General features: G+C 38.3%; 1 protein-coding gene across 4 annotated transcripts in view; it reads left to right on the top strand.

Annotated features, from left to right (window-relative positions):
• Positions 1-22,250, top strand: part of arhgap23a (Rho GTPase activating protein 23a) — a 61,517-nt gene that overhangs the window by 28,121 nt on the left and 11,146 nt on the right. For 2 of the 4 annotated variants that reach the window (XM_084086338.1, XM_084086340.1), the window contains exons 2-9: positions 3,862-4,059; positions 6,587-6,611; positions 8,936-9,028; positions 11,826-11,904; positions 12,367-12,427; positions 14,642-16,361; positions 21,371-21,529; positions 21,949-22,060. In XM_084086338.1, coding sequence (XP_083942464.1) covers positions 3,862-4,059; positions 6,587-6,611; positions 8,936-9,028; positions 11,826-11,904; positions 12,367-12,427; positions 14,642-16,361; positions 21,371-21,529; positions 21,949-22,060 — 2,447 coding nt within the window. Of the gene's footprint in view, positions 1-3,861; positions 4,060-6,586; positions 6,612-8,935; positions 9,029-11,825; positions 11,905-12,366; positions 12,428-13,472; positions 13,557-14,641; positions 16,362-21,370; positions 21,530-21,948; positions 22,061-22,250 lie in introns of those variants that run through there. The other 2 variants (XM_084086337.1, XM_084086339.1) reach the window with 2 other exon arrangements.

Below are 22,250 nucleotides of genomic sequence, written 5' to 3'. Positions count from 1 at the left end.
GACAATCCCCCTGGATCAGCCTGGGTTTGGATGACTTGCTCGAGGGCACAATGGTGAAAGCTAATGTATCAGTTTTGAACCTGCAACCTTTCAGTCACCAGTTCAGATATTTACCACTATGGCATACCACTCCAGCAATGTAAAATTAGCTGATTCGAAGCATTGTTGTGGTTAACTAAAGCTGCTATTTTATGAAATAAAGCTGAAATAAAATTTCATCCATGATATGCACCACAGTAATTCAAGATGTCTATTTAGTACATTAGCATGTTGAGTGTAAAAATATTAAATATTAAAATCGTACCCTGCTTGATAAAAGTACATTCATTCATATTCCCTGCAGTTCTGTTTATTTTTTAGTCCTGGATTCAAACATTGCTGTAAAGGTGGAAAACCCTGTTTAACGGAGTTCCAGCGGAACTGAAAGTGCTGACAGACAGGTTTAAACACACACATACACACACCTCTTCTCAGTCGTGTGTGTGTGTGTGTGTGTGTTTGTGTTGCAGTCATAGGGCAGGGTGTCAGGGATTAAACACTCAACATTAATTACGCTCAACTTTTCAGCAGGATCACCCACTCAGCTGTTTGGAGTGTATTGTTTCTGGCGACTGTCTGTGAGCAAGTGTACGTAAGCATAGCCTGCCAATAGAGGACTCGAGACATAATAAAACACTCATCAAATGAGGTATTTGAGGACATTAAGCTATATACATTCATAAGTCAATGTCCACATTAAGTTTCCCATTCTTTCCCTGATTTATGACCAAATTACCCTGAATCAACGCTAGAAACACGTCACCACCAGAGAAAAATGTGTCGGGTGTGTGTTAACCCATCATCAGCTGGTCGTAAACTATGACCTCAGCCTAACTTCTAGCCTGAATGAATGTTGGATGTTAAGCAGAAGTCATCAGAGGACTTTCTAGTGCACAACACTACTATGATTTTAACAGGTGAAGCAGATCATTTTCATTTAAGAAATACAATGTTTGTCTGTTTTCCATTTAAAAATATCCTACTATAAGTTATACATTTACTTTAGATGTAAAATTGAATATGATATTAGTACTTGACTTCAGAGGTTATATCCAGAATTATATGAATAATACAAAATAATAATAAAAATTCCCAATGGTCTGTAAAAAAATAAACTCATTTCAAGATATATTCCCTAATACCAAGATATTATTTTATATTTACCTAATATCCTTAATTGTGTTGCTTCTCAAGTAAATCACATATTTTTACTGGAAAATGGGACAAAAAAAAAATATATATATATTTCAAGGACATCATTGGATCTTTGTACATCTTCTGGCTTGCAACATGTCAGTGAACTTCTCAAAAGCTTGATGATTTAAAGGAATAGTTCACCCAAAAATGAAAATAAGCCCATAATTTACTCACCCTAAAGCCATCCTATGTATATATGACATTCAGTATAATACAATCGGAGTTATATTAAAAAATGTCCTGGCTCTTCCAAGCTTTATAATGCCAGTGAATGGCCATTTATGTTTTGAAGTCCATAAAATGCATCCATCCATGATAAAAGTGTTACTCTTTCGCCGTAAATCGATGCGTACGGCTGTCTGCCGGAAGCTAGTTATTTTGGTCTATAAAGTTTTAGCCGTGTGGATTACTTTTATCATGGATGGACGCACTTTTATGATGGATGGATGCACTTTTATGGACTTCAAAACAGAAACCGGCCCTTCACTGGCATTATAAAGCTTGGAAGAGCCAGGGCATTTTTTTATATAACTCTGATTGTATTCGTCTGAAAGAAGAAAGTCATATACACCTAGGATGGCTTGAGGGTGAGTAAGTCATGGGCTAATTTTCATTTTTGGGTGAACTATCCCTGTTCTTGTTCTTGGAGAACATTGGAGGTCTCTCTGACGTCAAAGAGATGACTAGTTTGAGTTTAGTACTTGGTTTCCCTAGAGAATCACGTTTCCAATCCATTAGAAAGTTAGTGATGAAGAAACATACATGACAAAAACAGAATGTGGAGGAAAAGTTTAATGCTTTAAATGGCTGGACATTACTGGACCAACATGTGTGCATGTGTTTGTGTGTACACTTGTGTGTTTTTGGGGGGGTAATAACAGGGTTTGGTATTCTCAGTGCCGGGAGGAACCCTGTGGTCGAAACCTGCGTGTTGGAGCCTGTTGGAGACTCTCTTTCTCTTTCTAAAGCTAGCCTTTCCGTCTCTGTCTGAACATGTTCTGGCTTAACGGTAAATTTTATGGAATTCACACATGCCCCGTACATTCATTCTGTCACTTACACAGCCTTATTGTGTCTTTCACTTTTATTTGTTTCTCTAATCCATTGAGCAGGCCCACGCGCGCATGAACTCTGTAAAAAGCTCTGAATATCTTTGCAATATCTATGCAAATTAGCTTCTCAAGTAAATGTATCTTATTTAAAATATTTGTAAACTCTTGTGTTTGTTCATTAAATGGTTTAGATTGTTTTCAGTCATTAATACGACACCTCAGCTCTTATTAATGTGAAGTGGATAAATGACATGGCCATTTTCATTGTATGCAAAAGTACAGTTTGAACATTCTGCCTAATTTCCTTTTTTGTTCCACGGAGGAAGTACATTCATTCAGCTTTTGAAGACATGAGGGTGAGAATGCTCATTTTTGGGTGAACTATCCCTTTAATAAGGGAAAAGCCAATTAAATAAAAACATTACATCATTCCACACAATATGCGGGACTGTTTAAAAAGGAGCGTTACCATTTGTCTGTATGTGTGTGTTCATGCGTGCAAGTTGGTAAGAATGCAAGTGAAAGAGAGAAGGTTCAGACATAAGCCCAGCCAAATGAAAACAGCGTGTGAGACAGAAATAGAGTGAGAAACAGAGAGGGGGTGAGCCTGCGGTCGGTGTCAGGACCGCTGGATTATAGACTAGGACTTCTGCTGAGTGCAGAGAGAAGTGAGGAGTAACGGGAGGTGAAGAGCAGAGATTTGAGAAGTACATGTCTGCTTTGTATAAAGTGAGTTGGCAACAACGACAACAAAAATTCCCCTTCTGTTTATATATAGGCTATATGTATATGGCGACTGGCACCGTCCTTGGGGAACTTCCTGCCCTAACCAGATACTTCCTGTTATAGTAAAACCACAGGGCTGGTGAGGTTGATTTTAGGTTGGAGAGAAAAGAGGTATTTTCTTGCAAAATTAGGGGAATGATGATGTCACCTTTTAAATAATACTCCACCTAATACCTATTTTGTCCCAGTAATCAGGGGATTATTTTATTTTATTTCTGTAGAGATCCTTGGCCTTTATCCCTACTATCTAATAAGAGATGTTCCTGTTAGTGGCCTCTAAGAATTCCTCAGAGAATGTTGACGTCACACAAATTTCATCATGGTTCCCAAATGTGAAATGTTTCCCTTGCCCTCCCCTTTTAGTTACTTTTCCTCACATACCCACGTCTTGTTTGCACAGGTGGCGCAAGTAGACTGACTGTTGGGATGGTCATTTGGAACAACAGGGTGTTATTTCTTGCAATTATCTGCCAAGAGTATTCACCAATTATCTCATTAAATGTGATGTGTTCATCAACATAGATGCATTTCATTTACACTTATGAATTTGGCAGACATTTTTATCCAACACGACTTACATTGCTCTCAAGGTATACTTTTACATTTGATCAGTTCTTGCTTTCCCTGGGAATCAAACCTATGACCTTGGCGTTGCTAGTGCCATGCACTACTTCTGCATTAGATACAATGTTCTACGTGACATGTAATCCCAGTGGAATAGTAGTTTTGGGCTGCGCGTATCAATGGCGAATGTCTAATTTCAGATATCTCTCTGTGTTTCCTCCAGGCAAAGGGGTGGAGAGATGGGACCTCTTCATCCAGTGAGAACCCTCGGCCGGTGGTCAGGAGCGGGGCAGATGGGTTGGGCATGTCCTGGCAGGGTCCACGTACACTGGTGCTCCAAAAGAACTCTCAGGGCTTTGGTTTTACGCTACGTCACTTCATCGTTTACCCGCCAGAGTCTGCCCTGCACACCAGTTTCAAGGTGAGGATGCCAAGTGCCAACTATCACAAAATCGAGCCCTGACTAATCAATCATTCAACAATTGAAATAAGACATCTAATAAGATACAAAACTCAACAAACTGTCTCTGTCTCTACAACTACAAAGAGTAGTTAAGTAGTGCTCATTCAGCCTTGAAGGCCTTCTATCCTAAAATCAAATAAAGTTCTTATAAAGAACCTTCTTATGAAGAACCATTTGTAATATTGGGGCTTAAGATTTTGAAACTTTAAAAAGACAAATGTTTGGCATCAGAATCTAAACCCCCTTTTGTTTTAACAGGAACTTTATTTTTAAGGGTTTAAGCCTCGCTAGCAATAGTGGTTGGACTTGACCTCAGAGACCTCAGAGCCAGACTGGCATCATTTTTCCTTTAACATCTTTTTCTAAAGAGAAAAAAAGACCAAAGAAGCAGGGAGAGATACGGTGTAACCTGCTAATGAACTTTAAAAAAGGGACAGCTTATACAAAGAAAGCTATGAAATGCGTAATCATGTTTGGTCACATGACATTTGATTGTTGGAACTTCTTTTTCATGCTGTATGTAGATAATGTAGTGTCAATGTAGATATGTGCAGTTATTAACTTTTAATTATTTTGTTTTCAATTATCAAAAGCCATTTACATTGTTGATGTAGCCTAATATAGCCTGATTCAGTCATATAAAATACTTTTTTAACTTCAATAAAACCAGTTAGTTTTAATATCACTGCTCAAAACAAACGGTGCTCTACTGTTTTACGGTGCACTACTATGTGTCTTATTAAATGTTGTAAATACAGTGGACATAAAGTGTCTTTGTCAGTTTTATGTTATAAACATTGCATATACTATCGTTCAATATTTTGGGGTCAGTAAGATTTTTTTTTTGGGGGGGGGGGGGGGGGGTGATTAATACTTTCATTCAGCAAGCATGCATTAAATTGATCAAAAGTGACAGTAAAGGCATTTATAATGTTACAAAAGATTTCAGTTACAAATAAACGCTGTTCTTTTGAACTTCTGGAAAATAAATGTTTCAAGGTTTCCACAAAAATATTAAGCAACAGGATTCTAAAGGATCATGTGACACTGAAGAGTGGGGTGATGATGCTGAAAATTCAACTTGGCTAGGAATAAATTACATTTTAAAATATATTACAATAGAAAACAGTTATTTTAAATTGTAATATTTCACAATATTCACTGTTTTTACTGTATTTTTGCTGAAATAAACGCAGCCTTGGTGAGCAGAAGAGACCTTAAAAAATCGTACCAATCCCAAACTTTTGATCGGTAGTGTATATTATTGAGAGCGGGTTGTAGATGTTTGAATGGTGTGTGTGGGTGTACATGATGATGGAGAAACAAAGCCCCATTATGATTGGTCATCTCTTCTCTGAGCAGCTGCTGTTTGCTTTTCTTAGTCAAAAGGCCTATTTTGTGTTTGACTGGTACCACACACACTCTGAGCTGGGCTGGGCCGTACCAGGGCTGCTGGGACAATGTGTTCTGGTCCATTCTGTTCTTCACTGTTCCCAGTGTCCACATGGTCACATGACTGTGTGACTCTCTCCATCTGTCACCACCACATCAGCTTCTAGTTAATGCACACGTGGACTTACATTTTGATCTGTGGGTTGGATGCTGATTATAAACCTTAAAGTTGTGGTCACTGTCCGTCACTCCCAACCCATCTGTTTGCCCCCCTGTCTGTCTTTCTCCCGGCACGGCAAAGCCTCAGTATTGTGTGAGTTTGTTAGGAATGAGCCCAGTCAGCGCAGACTAAACATTGGGCTGCCCACTTTAAACTGCCTGATCAGCGTTGCACGTGTGTGTGATTTGAGCCTCTGGTTTGCAGTCGGGTTATTTTGTGGAGGTTGTGCATGTGTTATCTAAACTGTGTCTGTTGTAAATAAAGATGCACAATAAATATTATGAATACTATGTCATTTCCAGCACAGATGGAAAGATAATGTGGTTGCGGCTTTTCTTGAGAAGGTGTGTTTATGTATGTTTGTGGCTAAAAGCAGGAAATTCACTGCTAGAGGGGTCCATAGTCCCAGTGCTGACCTCTAGTGCTGAGACAGAGTCAGGGCTGAAATCACTGTGGTTCATTTAGACTCCATATACAAATAATGTAGATGTGCAGACTCAGTTCTCATCCTCAGTCATTGTAATTGCATGGAAATGAGTCAGTAACCCCAGCATATTTGTTCAAAATGTCTCCCTTTGCCTTCTAAGAAAGGCATATTGTTTTTTAAAATGTGACACAAGGATAAGTAAAAAATGACAGAATTAAAAATTTTGGGTGAAACTAAAACTTTAAAAAGCTTGATGAACACTTTTTGTTAAATACTCCAAGACTCCACTATCATTTCTATGATATGATTACTTTAAGTACTTATTACAGAGGATAATAACTCGCTTAAGTATTGTGTCTTTTGTAAATTACTATTAAATCATTTAAGTTTAAGGCTGTCTAGTTATTTTGCTATGATCTAACTCTCCTCTTATTGTTTCCTGTTAGGATGAAGAGAATGGGAATGGAAAGGGTGAGTCTATCTTTTATATTTCATTGTTTTTAAAAAGTCTCATTAACATTGTGTGAATTGCAGTCATTTCAACTAATTTCTTATAATTTGAAGATGATTTGTCACTCATCTTCAAAATTATGAGTTGACTAAACTTGGCGTCACTTGATGAACACTTTTCAAATTTTTCTCTGTTTCTTCCACTTACATATATATTATCTTCTCTCATCTCTCAGTGATTGATCTGAGATTAAATTGTGGCATGAGCAATTTAGTGTCACATGGTCAATGTGAATTTTGTTGCATTGCACCCCCTAGAGCAAGTTTCCATTCATGCACACTAAAGTTGCCCATCTGCATTCAAATCAGTCTGGTTAAAGCAGGGTTACAGGAATTAGCACAACTGATATGAGATATACCATATCAAATGTTTAATAATTTCCATATCAAACAAAACAGATATCATATCGCAGTGCTATATACCAATGTACTTGTACATGGAAACAGATTTAATAGAAAACAGACAAATTAAATGCATGTCCAGATATCCAGTTTTTGATCATTTTCATGGCGCCCAGAATATTTTGTTGTATATTATCTGAACATGCAATATATTAAAAGAAAGATCAGAGCCTATGATTAAAAAAAAAAAAGTTTTATTCTAGCTTCATGCAATTTGTTTCATCAACACTTTAATGTAGGTTTCATTTAAAAAAAGCAACATTTTGAACAAAAAGCTTAGAAAATCGCTTCTTTTTTTTTTTTTTTTTTTTAAGACAGCAACGTGCATAAGCAATGCTTTTATCGCTTGTTTCTACTCCTTTTTTTGCCTGTGTTTTGATCCGGAGATTCACTACTCTTTCAGAAGATGCGTAATAGCGCCCACCTACTGCATAACACAGAAAATGACGAAAGCCGGAAACTTCAGTCAATGGCCGCGAAGCGTTGTCTCATAAACGATGGAAAATTCAGTCCATGGCAGAGAAAGAGTTGATTTATTTGAAGGAATTATTTAAACAAAAATAAATAAAAAAAGGTTTGAATGAATGACTCACTCATAAATACTTCACTTGTTTCATTACTGGATGAATCAACATCCAGAAAACTAATCTCTGGAAGTAACGATTTAATGACAAATAAAAAAAATTAACAGTAATTTCTCGCCCCTTTTTGGCGTTATGGTACAATCTTTATTTTGAAGCGTCAAGTTACTTTTACAAGGTGATTTATTTTATTTTGATCGCTACCATAGACATCATTGTTTATAACCGAACTATAAACTTTTACCCCAGTACTTCTGCAATAATTCAAATTATTGTAACACAGAAATAATGATACTGTGGTTGAAAAGACTGTTTGTGAAGCTGTTTCATACCTGTATGTGACGTTACTGCTCTCTCGGGTCAGCGGAAAATTTGAATGTTCCACCGTGATCGTACTTGTCAAAGGTTTAATAGACAGCCGAATCATTTTCATTTAGGAATAAGATCACGGCGGAGTTTTAATTTTAGATCACAATCATTTAACGATTAATCGTGCAGCACTACTTACCCATATAGAGGTGCACAAAACACACACACACACTCACACACACACACATGCATCTACACACAGTCCACACACAGATTTGTGAAATGAAAGCCTCAAAGTTTCTAGATAAATTCAGTATTACTACCTCAACCTGTTTGTTGACTGTTACTGTCTGTCTGTCCTCATCTTATCATTTCATCATGATGAGACACTGGCATCAGTATGAGCAAAACACATTCCTCAGTGCCAATCTAAACATCTGTGTGTGTTTGTGTCTCTGTACAGTGAAGTCCACTAGTGAAACTATTTCTTTTTTTGCCTTTCTTTGCCTAATCTTTATTCAGTTTTCAAATAAGGCTACATGTTTTATTTCTTTTTAAAAAAAGAAAAGAAAACAACAGTACTGTGAATTTAAATTAACAAAAGTAAGTATAAAAAAATATATTTTTGTCAAAGACAAATATCCCTAATTGGAGGTGATCCAAAGAACATCTTGAGCTTCAATGGAAGAGCACCTAACTGTCTTCATAAAGTGTCTCATTAATTACTTATTTAATTAGTGACCTAGAAATAGTCAAAATCTGAAATATTTTTGTACTCATTTTACATCATAATGGTCATCACTATTTAAAAAATGTACATAATCTTTGCTCATTTTCATTAGATTTATTAGATTTTGAATCCCAGATTATTTTTCCTGGGTCGTATTTAGAGCCACTGTAGTTTCTATCGTTTTTGTACAAACTATGAATTTACTATGTGCTATGTATTTGTCTATGGTTGTGAACAGGGTTGTGTTTGTGTGTTTCGTGCAGGGCTTCATCGGAGTTGTCTGGAGCCCATGGACACCATCTTCGTTAAGAATGTGAGGGAGAAAGGCCCCGCCCACCAGGCCGGCTTGTGTACAGGTAAAAGAGAGAAGAAAACTGTGTGTGTGCAGCTGAAATTATATGTTCATAGAAACGACATGACATCAGACTAATGGCCCGTTCACTCCAATGTTCACACAAATGTTTGGTATGAAAATCCGGTGCAGTAAACATTTTAATTTCAATGAATAGCTGTTAATGTGTCTGTTCAGAGTCAGACTGATACAAACGTCTGACACACACACAAAAAAAAAAACATTATGAAGAGAGGTTGTAATTTCCATCTACTATGATTTGGACATTTGGAAATGTTATCCAGTGTTTTGTTTTGTGTTGAATGGATATGAGTGTAACTGTATGGTGGACTGTAATTGATGGTATGTGTGTCGTCCTGCTCTCTCGATTGCCCAAGACGATCTTTTCCTATAAGAGAGACCAAAAAGATTCAACTAAACTATAAAGAAAACTGGCCAACCAATCAGATTCACATTTTTGTTCACATGCCCAGAGCCGCTGGCGTTACATAAAACTAAGACTTGGTGGCCCTCATGAACAGACTTATTTATTAAGAGATAGTGAATAGCAGAGGAAGAATCCAGATCCGGCTCTCTTGTCTCTGTACTCTTGTATTTGTTGTTGTTTTTTAAACATCATAGCAAATACAAAAATCAGTACGAAAATCTGAATGGCCGCTTGAAAACTTTCTTCTCTGTGACAAGCGAGTGTCGGAAACAGGAATTTGCATAGTTTTTTGTGTATCTGTGTAACCAAAGTATTTTTGCTTTTCTATAAGCACCATCTACTGTCCGAGAAAGAATTTGCATCTGCGTTTTTTTATTTTTTTTTACACATTGGTCTGAACAGACAAATCACATATGATGATTGGACCAAATTCATGTTGGAGTGAGATGACCTTGAGTTTTTCAGTTTCACTAAGTTAACTAGGCGGTGCAAACCTCACATTACCCTGAAATTCAATGGAAAGTCAAGATAACTATAGTTGTCGTTGACGGTTTCAGTTCTGAAGAGTTTTGAATCTACAGTTTGCACATTGTGTTTGGTGTGCGTGTGTGTGTACACGGCTTTGCGTGCATAATGATTTTAGCTTTGATTATACCCACCCGGTGCACTCGTGTGCACACACATGTGATCTCTTGTTTTGACTTGCCCATTTAACTCGATGATGATCTGATTCTTCTTTAGCGCCCGTCACAGATTCACAGGAATGTGTCTTATTATGTCACTATACTAAGACATTTTTGAAGCGCCGCTATGGCATGACACACTTGGTCATGCTTCCTGTGACTAAACATGAATGGTCCACTTTACTCTCACTGTGTTCAGACAAACCGAGAGTGTCTATGAACAGAGTAAATTTGAACTTGAGAAAGAAACCGAGAAACTGTTTTCTTTTCCTGCTTTCATGCAAGAGTGTAGTGTGTTTACCATATTTGTTCCAAGTATCTATTCTCCTACACACAAATGATCTCTGATAGATTAATATAGCCTCACTAATTTCAGACACATTATAATGTTTCCTATCACTAGGTCCAGGTTATTATTTAATTTTTTTATTTTTTGCTATTTTATGTGATCATTTTGGTGTAAATTCAACTGAATGGGTACATTTGTTACATGGAGCTAAGAGCAGTTAACCGCATAATCAGATAATACGCATGGGGGCGTGTAGAACTACATGAGTGATCCAAGTCTGCAGAAAATGAGTTTTCCGAGGAGCCCGTGCGCACATCTTCCATGTCAACACAGGCAATGAATGCAACAGATCTTGCTCTACCTCTGATTATTGTATTTTAATATGATTGGTAATGGGAGGCTCAGCCTCTATTGACTCCTCCGACGGACCGCCGCTGGTTGAGTTGATCGCATAACCTAACCCTGACATGAACCCAAAACACACCCGTCATCTAAGGAAAACAGTGAACACATGGAATGAGTCTACTTAATCTTTATTATTCAAACATACTAACTGCACACTATCTCTATGTAAAAAATGTTGCAAAGTTTGCTTTTGAAAAATAAACTTTAAAAACACTAAGCCCAATTATAAAATGATTCATAAATTATACTTTTGTATAATTTATTAGTAAAAGTAGTAATTAAATACTTTTGTGTTGATGACACTAACAGCAAAATGTACAATATTGTTCAAAAGTTTGGGGAATATTTTAAAAATGTTTTTGAAAGTAGTCTCTTTTATGCTCAACTAAAAATACAGTGAAAACAGTAATATTGTCAAATAGGAGTAAATTTAAGATAACTTCTATTTTATTAAGCTTTAATGTTGTATTTATTCCTGTGATATCAAAGCTGAATTACTCCAGTCTTCAGTGTCACATGATCCTTCAGAAATCACTCTAATATGATGATTTTCTGCTCAAGAAACATTATTATTATTATTATTATTATTATAAATGTTGAAAACAATTGTGCTGCTTAATATTTTTGTAGAAACAGTGATAAATTTTCTCAGGATTCTTTGATAAATAAAAAGTTTTAAATAAAAATATTTTAAAATAAATATTTTGCTAAATTATATTAATTTCTTAAAAATAAAAACGTACTGACCTTAAACATTTGGACAGTTACGTATTTGCTAATGTGTGAGTAGTACTGGTTGTTTTGGTATTAAGTTACTTTAATAATATTAATGTTTCTGCTAAATTACATCCAGTGTAATGGAACACATTTCTGGTTTGTAAGGGGTACTTGAGCCTTATTGGTGGCTGTGCACATTAGACAAAAAATCAGTTGGGAAACCCTGCTTTAAATGTTTGCCATATAAGTGTGTGATAAGTTTTTGTGTGTGAATTTGCAGGAGACAGGCTGGTTAAAGTGAATGGAGAGAGTGTGCTGGGTAAAACGTACTCGCAGGTCATTGCACTGATTCAGAACAGGTGAGCTCCTCAAGTCAAACAGCATCAAATAATCCATTAAAAATAAAATAAAAAGTTCATTCCACTTTGTTGCGTGAGCTAATGAAAATTAAGTTTTCTACAGCTATCCAGAACTAGCCTGAAAGGTTAGAAATGTTGAAATGTTGAGTTTAAAACACTGCCTGAGGTCATCCTGCTACATAAAACATGCAGTATGTCACAAATTCACACATGAACAAGACTCATGTGCAAATGTTTAGTTATGTAGTTCATTCAACTCTAAACTCAACCATTTAAACAATGTTGTAGAAATGCTGTTACTTAGAAAGGTTATTACTGATAATCGGACCGAACTGACCCCAATGTAAAGGGTGGCTTTGAACTCAACCCAAAACTATTAATGGAAACTATAAAAGTTTTCTACTGTAAACACTACATACTGTATATATTCTTATTGAATCTCATGCTCCCTTGTCTTTTCAGTGAGAGTGTACTGGAGCTCTCCATCATGCCAAAGGACGATGATGTGCTGCAGCTGGTAAGTGTACGTTTGAGCATTTTTGCCTTTTCTCATACGCCCACCCACTCATACACACACTAACTGTCTTAAGAAGTGCATATATTATATTATATTGTATTATATTATATTATATTATATTATATAACTAAATTGTATAAATTTAATCATTTTAAGATTTTTATTTTTCTTGTTTTAAGCATAAAATTTTATTTAATTTATGCTTAATCTATTTAATATATGTATTTTGTCACTTTGGTTAAGTAAATGTATCTTGTTTTAAGGATTTTTTAATTGTATTTTTTTACTGGAGAACAAGGTAAAAATAATGATTAAGAAAATATTTTGTGATGTGAACATTTAGCATTTTTAGAGTATAGAATTTAGGCAGCTTCTTGGTCTAGTTTTATTTCCAGAGTATAGTAAGCCCACAACCTCAAAGGTGTGTTCACATTTCCCACACTTTTAAATGCAAAAGCACGGGTTTAACAACTTGAATATCTTGTAGTAGTCATTATAGAGCAATGTGTGAGTCAGTTGGTTGCTTCAGCTGTATCTCTGAAGCGCTTTCATGCAAGAACTCAAACATCAGTCATGTCGTAAGCATGCAGACGGTCATACGATTAACACACACAAACATACACATACTCACAAACATGTATGCATTCTTACAGCGCTCAAACATTCCCACTCGCATATTTTCTTCGGTTCCACAAGATTGGACATGCAACTCACCAAAGGCAAAGGGAAACCTTTACACATGTGTGTGACATACATACATGCTTTATACACACTTCAATAAATCTCCGTACAAGGGCACTCATGCCAGGCAAATTACCCATATAGCCTCCCAAGAGACCCCACTCCTCCTTACTCCACTATTCTTCCCTCCATGTCTTTCTCTCCTTCACTCTGTCCTTCTACACACCCCTCCTTACCCCGCATCAGCTACATTCCAGAGATGACATCATCAGATATGTGGCCCCTCCCACAGGGTGGAGAGACGATGAGAGAGGGAGAGAGAAAGGAGGGAGTTCAAGAGCGTTGGGTTGGGTAGGGCTCACCATAGACAGAAAGAAAAAAGAGATACCGAGAATAACAGAGAGACGTGACAACGAGACATGAATTTGAGAAAGCACAAATCAGGACATAAGAGGTAAATTCAAGCTGTTAAGAGAACAATATAAAGAAAAAGAGAGCCGTTCTACATATCTGAGCTTTAAGGAATGTTTCTCTCGATTAGTGAGTTTCAATTCTCTCTGTGTTGGTTGTATTTGCATGTATTAGCACACTGCATGTACTATGCTGTGTTAGTCGATTTGCTTGTCTGCAGTCAAGACAGCTTTTCGTCAGCGAGCCATGTCTCTGATTTGTTAATAAATTCTTAATGTTGCATATGTTGAGTTTGTGTCAGTGTGTTTTGAGGTTAGTGTTGATGGAAGGCTGGTGCTTCTGGTCAGCTTGACTTCCTCTCTACAGTCACACAAATCTGTTGGAGTTTTGGAGTCAATGTCTTGTACATTATACTGCAATATATATATTTTTTCATCAATATTTTCGTCTTAAACATTTTTAAAACAAGACAAATTTCATTTTGCAGGTGATTTTTACCTGTTTTTAATCATGTAGCATGAATAAAGTATTTTTTTCTCTATTGTATTTGTTTTAACCATAAATCTAAATATAAAAATTTAGAGAGTGGGGTCCGAAAAATTCAATATGTAAAAAAAAAAAATCCTTAAAAATTAATTATATACATAATGTGCATAGTTTCATTTAACAAAAATTGTATGTAAAATTAATTTGACTGATTTTTTATTTTTTTATTTTTTTACTGGAAAACAAAAGATTTTTTGCAGTGTGGTGAATCTCACATGAATCTCTCAATGAATATATACATTTCAGTTTTTTGTTTCCTGATGATTTTCATATCATTGAAGTTAATGATTAAAATCATTATATTATTAGCAGTCATCCCTGTCACCTAAATGTTTTTAGATTAGTTTGTGTTAGTGTTTGAAAAGTTGCATAAGCTAGTATTACACTGAAACTCTATTATGACACAATCGCATGATCAGTATATCGTGATGGTGTCTCATTGTCATAGAAATGTAATCTCTATGACCCCTTTTGTCTACAAACTTTTCACCTATACCCCTTGAGGACTTTCTCACTCTCATTAACTTCAGCCACCCCTTTAAGTTCTTCTAGAATTAAATAAGTTGTATTTCTCTCTTTCAGGCATATTCCCATGATGCCTACCTAAGAGGGAACAATCCATATACAGGAAAGGCCCAAAATCTTCCTCCACCACCCCCTGTTCTCTACCCCCCACGTACAATATCCCAGCCTCCTGAGGGGTACTCCCCCTCCCCTGCCCCAGCTTCCTCATACATGGGGCAAAACCAGCTGGACAACTGGAGCCGCTGGCCCGGCTCTTCCTCTGGTCCTTCTCCGCCCCTTGACAACCGGACAGTCACTTCCAGCAACGCTGTCTGGGCAGCTGAGGGCAGGAACTGTGAGCCAGGAGGCATTAGTCACAGTAGCCCTGCACACCGAACTGAGGAGATCCAGTATGGAATGACTGACAGGGGACAACAAGCAATCGGACAAATGAGAGGACGTTCACACTCATCATCTTCCTCTTCAGGAGGAATTATGAGCCCATTGCATCATGCTCATTTTGCCAACCACAATGTGGGTACTGCCATGGGGCACACTGGAGGCCGCAAGGGAAGCCCTTCTCAGCCAACATCAACACCCTCATCCAGCCGCAGCGAACATACCCAACAAGCCCTTTCCAACTGGTACTACAGCCAGGTACCAGGCCGCGAGCGAGAACGGGAGCGATCTAGTTCTCGCTCCATGCTCCCACGCCATAGGAGTTTCTCACAGGACCGCCTGGGTGAGCATGGTAGGGCCAGGCGTTCGCAGCAAGCAGGCTTTCCCCACAGTGCATCACAAGACACATTGCTACTGCTTCAGCAGAGCTCTGCAGCGTACGCTGATCCCTACTGGAACCAAGGAGACTGGCATGGCGAGCATGCATATGGACAGCACCCATCTGCGGTGGGCTATGGACACAATTCCTCCGAAAACCTTCTAGCAACCCGGTACGGACACACGGGACGTTCACTGGAAACTCTCGACAGAGCTGTGGGGATTCTCTCGCCACGAGTTGAAAAATCCACTTGGGTCCAGCAGCCCCCAAACAGAACTGAAGGATATCCGAGACGTGGTAGGCATTGTGGCCAACACGCAGAGTCACACCAACAAAAACAGCCCCACCAAACACAACACCACACACCCCAACACCATCAACACACACCTCAGCATCAAAACCTCACACATGCAGCACACCAATACTCATCTCAGACTCCACAACCTCAGCAGGCAGCTCCACAGGCAAGACGCTTGCCTTCTTGCCAGAGTCTAGATGAGGAGCCGATTGGCTACCGTAGCTACAGCCCCTCTTTCAACCGCAAGACTGGCCGTATCCTGCAGCAGGCCCAGTCATTTAGAGACCCCTCTTATACAGGTCCACGCCTCTGGACTCCTACACCCAAAACCAGTCCCCCAGAGGGACTTCCACCCTCGGCCGCTTCTTCCCCAGCCCCACCAACCACCTCCTCTACAACTGCTATTCCCACCCCCCCTGAAGGACAAGACAGAACTTACCGACCCACTAATCATGACAGAGGGGCAGGGGAACCAACAGGTGAAGCCCAGACACAGGAAGTAGTTCTGAGGCAGAAACCACCCACTGGCCGCAGGGGTGCGAACACCCATCGACATCCACATTACGCCATAGCACTTGACTCCAGTGACCCTCTACTCTTTACCTCTGACCCTACGGAGCCCCCTGCCAAAGCAGAAAGTGCTATTTCTCATCGTCGCACGAATGGAAACCTGCCACCACTATCCATAGATGATGACTCCCTCGCGTCGATTCCTTTTATAGGTAAGTCCCTACTGCTCAATGGCTTCTTTGCTGTCATGTTCTCCATTTCGTCTTGTATATTCTTGTCTTTGCTGCAGAATCCTTCACATATACAAACTTGTTCCGTCCGGTTCTCGGTTTATCTTTTCCCATCATTTGCTCACTCTATCCTGCACATGGTTGTTATTGGTTGTCATAAAGAAACTGATTAACTATCCAGACACCATTAAAATAGACTGATGGGAATGTTAGAGAATGACTATACTTGTTTTAATAACTCACAACCCCGCTGGTCTTACCCTTCATTTCCTATGTCTGGTGAACCAATGTGCATGTCTATGCATTAGGTAAGGCTGGAATCTCCCATAGTCAGCCCGACAATATTAGTTGTATGTGGCTGAATCAGACTTACTGGATTTAAATTAGTCCTATTTTTCTTTCTTCCTCTTCTTTTTCCACTTTTCCAGTGCCTCACCTAATTCCATCCTGTTTCTACAGTTCTATGCATTTGGTAGACGCTTCTATCCAAATTGACTCTGGGAAATTAACCCATAACCTTGGTGGGAACACTATGAAGCTTAAGGATTTGATATCCCCAGATGTTAGTTAAATCTTACAAAACCAAATTAAAGAGACACTCTCAATTGGGGAAAAGGCTAATAAAGTAAATAATGTCTCAAGTTTTATTTTAAAGGTAAGGTAAGTGATAAGTTAGGGTTCATTTTACAGTAATTATGATTAGTTTTATTTGAAAACAGCAGATTTCTGTGTCTGTAGTTTGTAGGTTCGATCTGGCCTGTTGCTCAAAGTGATCTTGTCTCTGCTTGCCTTCATTACTAAACCATAGTGCGAGAGGAAATCTGAAACAAAATGGCTGGTTGAATGCAAAATATTCAAAACAAACTGTGATAGACATGTAGACACCAAAACTCTTACTGTTAAATGTGCTACACGGTTATATATGGTTGCCTATGAATCTCTGTTTCCTCTAATTATATGTTTATAGCACAGCTGGATTCAAGTGGAGTGCTATTGATTTAGCAGTTTCCTTAAAAGCTTTCAGTTGGTCATTTGCTTTCCTTTAACATTGCATTAGAAGTTGTAATGGCAGCATTAGAACAAAACCAATTCATTTTAGGGCTATTTCTTAGTGATTTTCTAATTGTTCTGTCATTTCACTGCTGGACATATTTTATGATCTGTTGTCTGTTGATTGCATAAGCTGTTGTGAGTGCAGTGCTTTCATTCCTGATGAAGGTTAAGCCTGTAACCACTTTGCTTTGCATAAAAGTGCCCCACCTTTAGCACAGAAGAGAAGCACGTTGCTGCTAATGCACACCTGTACAGCACAACATGCCCCTCGCACAGAGTTAGAGCCTTCAGTTTGATTACATTTGTTTGTATGATCTTCCTTACACTGTGTTTGTGTATATTTAGGATTATTGCAAGAATGTAACTACATATTTATGATGGGAGCAAGGGGGCGTGTCCCAGGTCCTGTTTTAGAGATTGATGAACGCAGAGAGGCATAACAGACTTTTAAACAGAGAGAACCAAACTGAAACTAACAGAAATGCCCACAAGCTGGGACATGTTACACCATACTGATAAAAACACAACGGACAGTCTGTCTTGCTCTACCTGCTATGTCAGTGGAGTTGTTTGTACTAGACCTTCTCTTTATTGATTTGGGGTGAATAGTTCTGAAACTACGTTATTGTGTTGGTGTAATTGGATGTTTGTAAACTTATGATATTCATTGTGTATGGCCATATCTATATATGAATCTACAGCACATGCAACAAACTAAAAGCCTATTCACGCCATGTCTGCATTTTCAGCGCCTATTTTAAAATTAAGAAGATTTTTGTCATTTTTATTAATCTTGTAAATTAATTTTGAATTCATGGGTTTATATATTATATGTTTTTTTGTAAATATGTCAATATAGATTTTCATTTTTTATTTCAATTTGAGTTTTTGTTATTTTTTGTTCGTCAAGTTAAATTAAATGAAAATTAGAAATGTAGCTGGAATAAAATAAGCTTTATGTTTTTTATTTTTGTTTTATTTTTATTTGATGTTATTTCAGTTAACCTTTTTAAGTGTTTTTCATGATTTTAGTAAACTATAATAACCCTGGTTATTGCATAGCTAATTTAACATTGCATAAAAATAACACAGCTAAATTTACTATTTTCTTTAAAGAAAAAACATTGGCTTTGTAATATTATTCATTCCAGCCCACATAAGAATAATACTCCATCAATTTGTATCACTTCATGAACACATTTTACTAAAACTTATTCTGTTCATGGAAATCTCCAGTTCATTCCTGTTGGAGGTTCTGTTAAGCTTGTCTCTGTTAGCAACAGTAACCGAGGCAGGCAAAGCTTAGTGAAGGGTCAGTTCATTCAGGTATCCAGTATTTTTTTCAGAGGAATGAGGAAAGTTTGAATTGTTTTTGAGTGAATGTAGTTGTTTCACCTAGTGTATACCTTTTGCTTTGTTGCATAAGACTTGTACTTTTTACAATTGTGTGATGAACTGAGAATGGCAGAAGGAAGAGTGGCAGGGAGCAGAGGTTTTGGGGTTAGGGGTGAAGGACACACACATACACACTCTCTCACATTCAGATATTACTGGACACAATCGACACACTCAGCTCTTTCTGCCCTCAATGTGGTCATTGTGTCTCCAATAAAAAGGGGAGGAGTCTTCACTCCACCAACCATTCACACACTGACATGCTATGCTATAAGCTAACTCACCAGTCTCCCTTAAAGCCCAACACATTTTTTTGGGAGAAATCCCTTCTCATCACACTTTCTCTCGGATTACAGTGTTGTCAGGCCTGGTTTCATTTTGATTTGTGACACTATAAAAGGAAACCTCACCATGTTAGTATTTGTGTTCTTCACTCTTTGGTTTTGTCTATAGAATGCATATCTTGGCCAGTGAGAGCCCGTTGGAGGTTATCTCATCTGAACCTCAGAATACGACAGTTGCATGTGACTGATGTTGAAGCAGTACAGATGGATTCTGTATGTGCTAGTGTTGTACTGTATGTCCATGAAGTAGACTCTATGGTGTGTGTGTGTGCGTGTGCTCATACTCAGGCTTCAGTAATGAGGGCCTTTGTTAAACCCACAGAGCAGCTATTTCTGCCAGTGGCTGGAAAACAAGCACAGTCCAGATTCCACATCCTAGATTGGGAATGTTTCCGCCCCTGCTCCCTTTCTAGTGTGAGAGAGAGAAACAGTAGAAAACTTCAGAGAATTAAAAGAAGGATTCACTTGATTTAAGATTTCATTGCATTTCTTTGCAGGTCGTTTGATGTGTTTATGATGTAATCAATGTTAAAGTGATAAATTGATGAATGTGATGAATAAGAAGGAAAGGAGTGGATTCATACGGAGTCAAAAGAGAGGGATGACATGAGATAAAGATAGTCAGTCACACTATTATGACAGCTTTCAGAAACAAGAAGGTCTATATTATACCTGGAGAAAGCAATCTGTTTCATCTCAACCCCCTCAACCAGGTTTTATTGATTTAGTCACCTGAGCTGAATGTCATGTGATTAATTAAGCAAGAAAATGACATCATGATAAGACTGATTGGTCGATGACACCACAAGAACACCTTTACTTTTACTACAATTGAATGATTGTCGATGAAGAACGATGCTCAGATGGTGTAGCCAGATCTACCTGCAGGGCCCTGTTGTTTAGAAGGATCAGGATAATTTCTAAAATCTTTTTTTCTTTTTGGATCAAAGCTATCCAATTATCCACATTTTGATATAACACCTGTAAGGCTTATTCCAGATCAAAACCAACACTGGATTGCATGATTCATTTCAGAATCCTTTTATTTTTCCTTTTTCCCAGAGGGTTAAACAGCCCATTTTGAAGATTTGATCTAGTCCTGTGGCCAAAATCTGATCAAATTACTTGTGCGCAGGTGCTAATAGGACCATGCTATCCAACCAAACCTTGACTTCTTGCTTAGAAACCCTGTTGTTCAGTGGTGCTTGTGCGCTGCTGCCACCTGATGGTGTGGATTGGTGTTGTTGCTGGTGGTTTGCCGGTTGACAGAATCTCCTTAGTCACTGGCATACAAATGTTCTGCCAAATTGTGTTTTTGAAGTGATCATGTTGCCCCTGCAGGGCCAGAAAAACCTGACACAGCAAGCACATGCCTTGAAAAAAAAACAGAGGGTTTTTCAAAGAATTCATTTAAGGTGCCACTCATCTTACACATGGTTATGTGTGATTTTGAGGGGAAAAAAAGACTTTGACAAGATGTATCTCTTAATGTGTTAGCTTAAATAGTTTGTTATAAAAGCATACCTGCAACAACCAACCACTTCCTATCAGCCACATACAACACTGAAGCACTAAGCAAGAACTGAAACCACGTGTTAATACAAAGAGGACTTTTACATCTCATTTTCACACTAAGCTCATTTCATGGAGGGCTACGAGTCAGGTACAGAATGCTGTTTGATTATTTATTCTTTCTCTTTTTTCTTATTTTAGCTCTCATCGCCTTTCGCTTTGTCATGTATCACATACTTTAATGTTTTTAATTTAGCACATGACCAGTGGGTACACACAGATACAGTACGTACAATAGCTTCTCCTTACCTTCTTCTCTCTTTATTATTATGTGTTTAATGTTGCGTATGAGTGTGTAAATCAAACCTCTCATTAGGTTGTGCAGTAAATTGAGTGTTTGGAAATTCAGTTTTATACTTTTGTATGATCTATATTTCTAGAGAGGAAGTCTCTCTTGTGTTTTGGACTATTGTGATATCCGAATATATTTGAATTAACTGTGCAACACCATTTTGCTTCCCCTCTAACCTTTCCTTCCTTTGTTTTTTTTTGTTTTTTTTTTGTTTTGCCTTGTTTCAATCTTTCTCCTTTTACCAATATAACTTTATTTTATTCTTGTCTTCCGTCTTTCCTTTTTTCCTTCCTTCCCCTTTTCCTCTCCTTTCCTCCATTCCACTCCTCCCACAGATGAGCCGACCAGTCCAAGTGCAGATCTGCGGGCACGTCATGTCCCCGCCTCCTCCGTCGTGTCCAGTGGCGGTATAAACTCCGCCCCTGCTGTGGCCACAAGCCCCGCCTCCCCAACCTTCACCTTTCCCCTCAACCGCCTTTTCTCCCACGGCAGCAGTGAGTGATCCAGAGAGAAAGAGAAACACTGTTACTACTAAATTATCAAATCAATGCCTGGAACTGTACATGAAAACATGGCAACAAAAATGTTATGCAAACATTCAGAAGCTGCATGCGATCGCCGTAGAGCTCCCCCTACTGCATGCGTAGTCACACTGCACAAATAAGTCAAATGTATGTGTGCATGCCGTACTGCATACTGCAAAAGTCCACCGCACTTTACTGAGACTGTGCTGAAGATCACCTCCTTCCCACCTCCTAATCTGATTACTTCCTGTGTCCTACCCAACTCCACACTAACTGTCCTTCATCAACTCTCTCTCTTCTCCTGTATAGCAGCGTTTTGTCATTTTCACTGTTTGTAATGAATGGATGTCTCTCTCTCTCTCTCTCTTTCTCTCTCTCTCCATGAGCAGGTGATGCCAAGTCTAATCGTCGTTCTTCTTACCTGCTGGCCATCACCACTGAACGCTCCAAGTCATGTGATGAGGGGCTTAACGCATATAGAGAAGAGGGGCGGGTCTTCTCGTAAGTTTTGGGACTTTACTATTAGTATTATATAAAATATTAAAGGCAGCTTTGCACAGGTGTTTTAAGGCTGCTCTGTGTCTGCTCAAAATTCGGTGTAAAGATGTAATGCTGCATAAAAGCCAGATTAAATTATGTCTACTCTGACACACCTTAGCTCCTAGTATAAAAGTATATTATTAAAATAGCT

Source organism: Abramis brama (assembly GCF_963993115.1).
Source record: "Abramis brama genome assembly, chromosome: 1".
Classification (NCBI taxonomy): Eukaryota; Metazoa; Chordata; class Actinopteri; order Cypriniformes; family Leuciscidae; genus Abramis; species Abramis brama.
The sequence above is the reverse complement of the archived record's forward strand: the minus strand, read 5'-3'. Positions and strand labels throughout refer to the sequence as shown.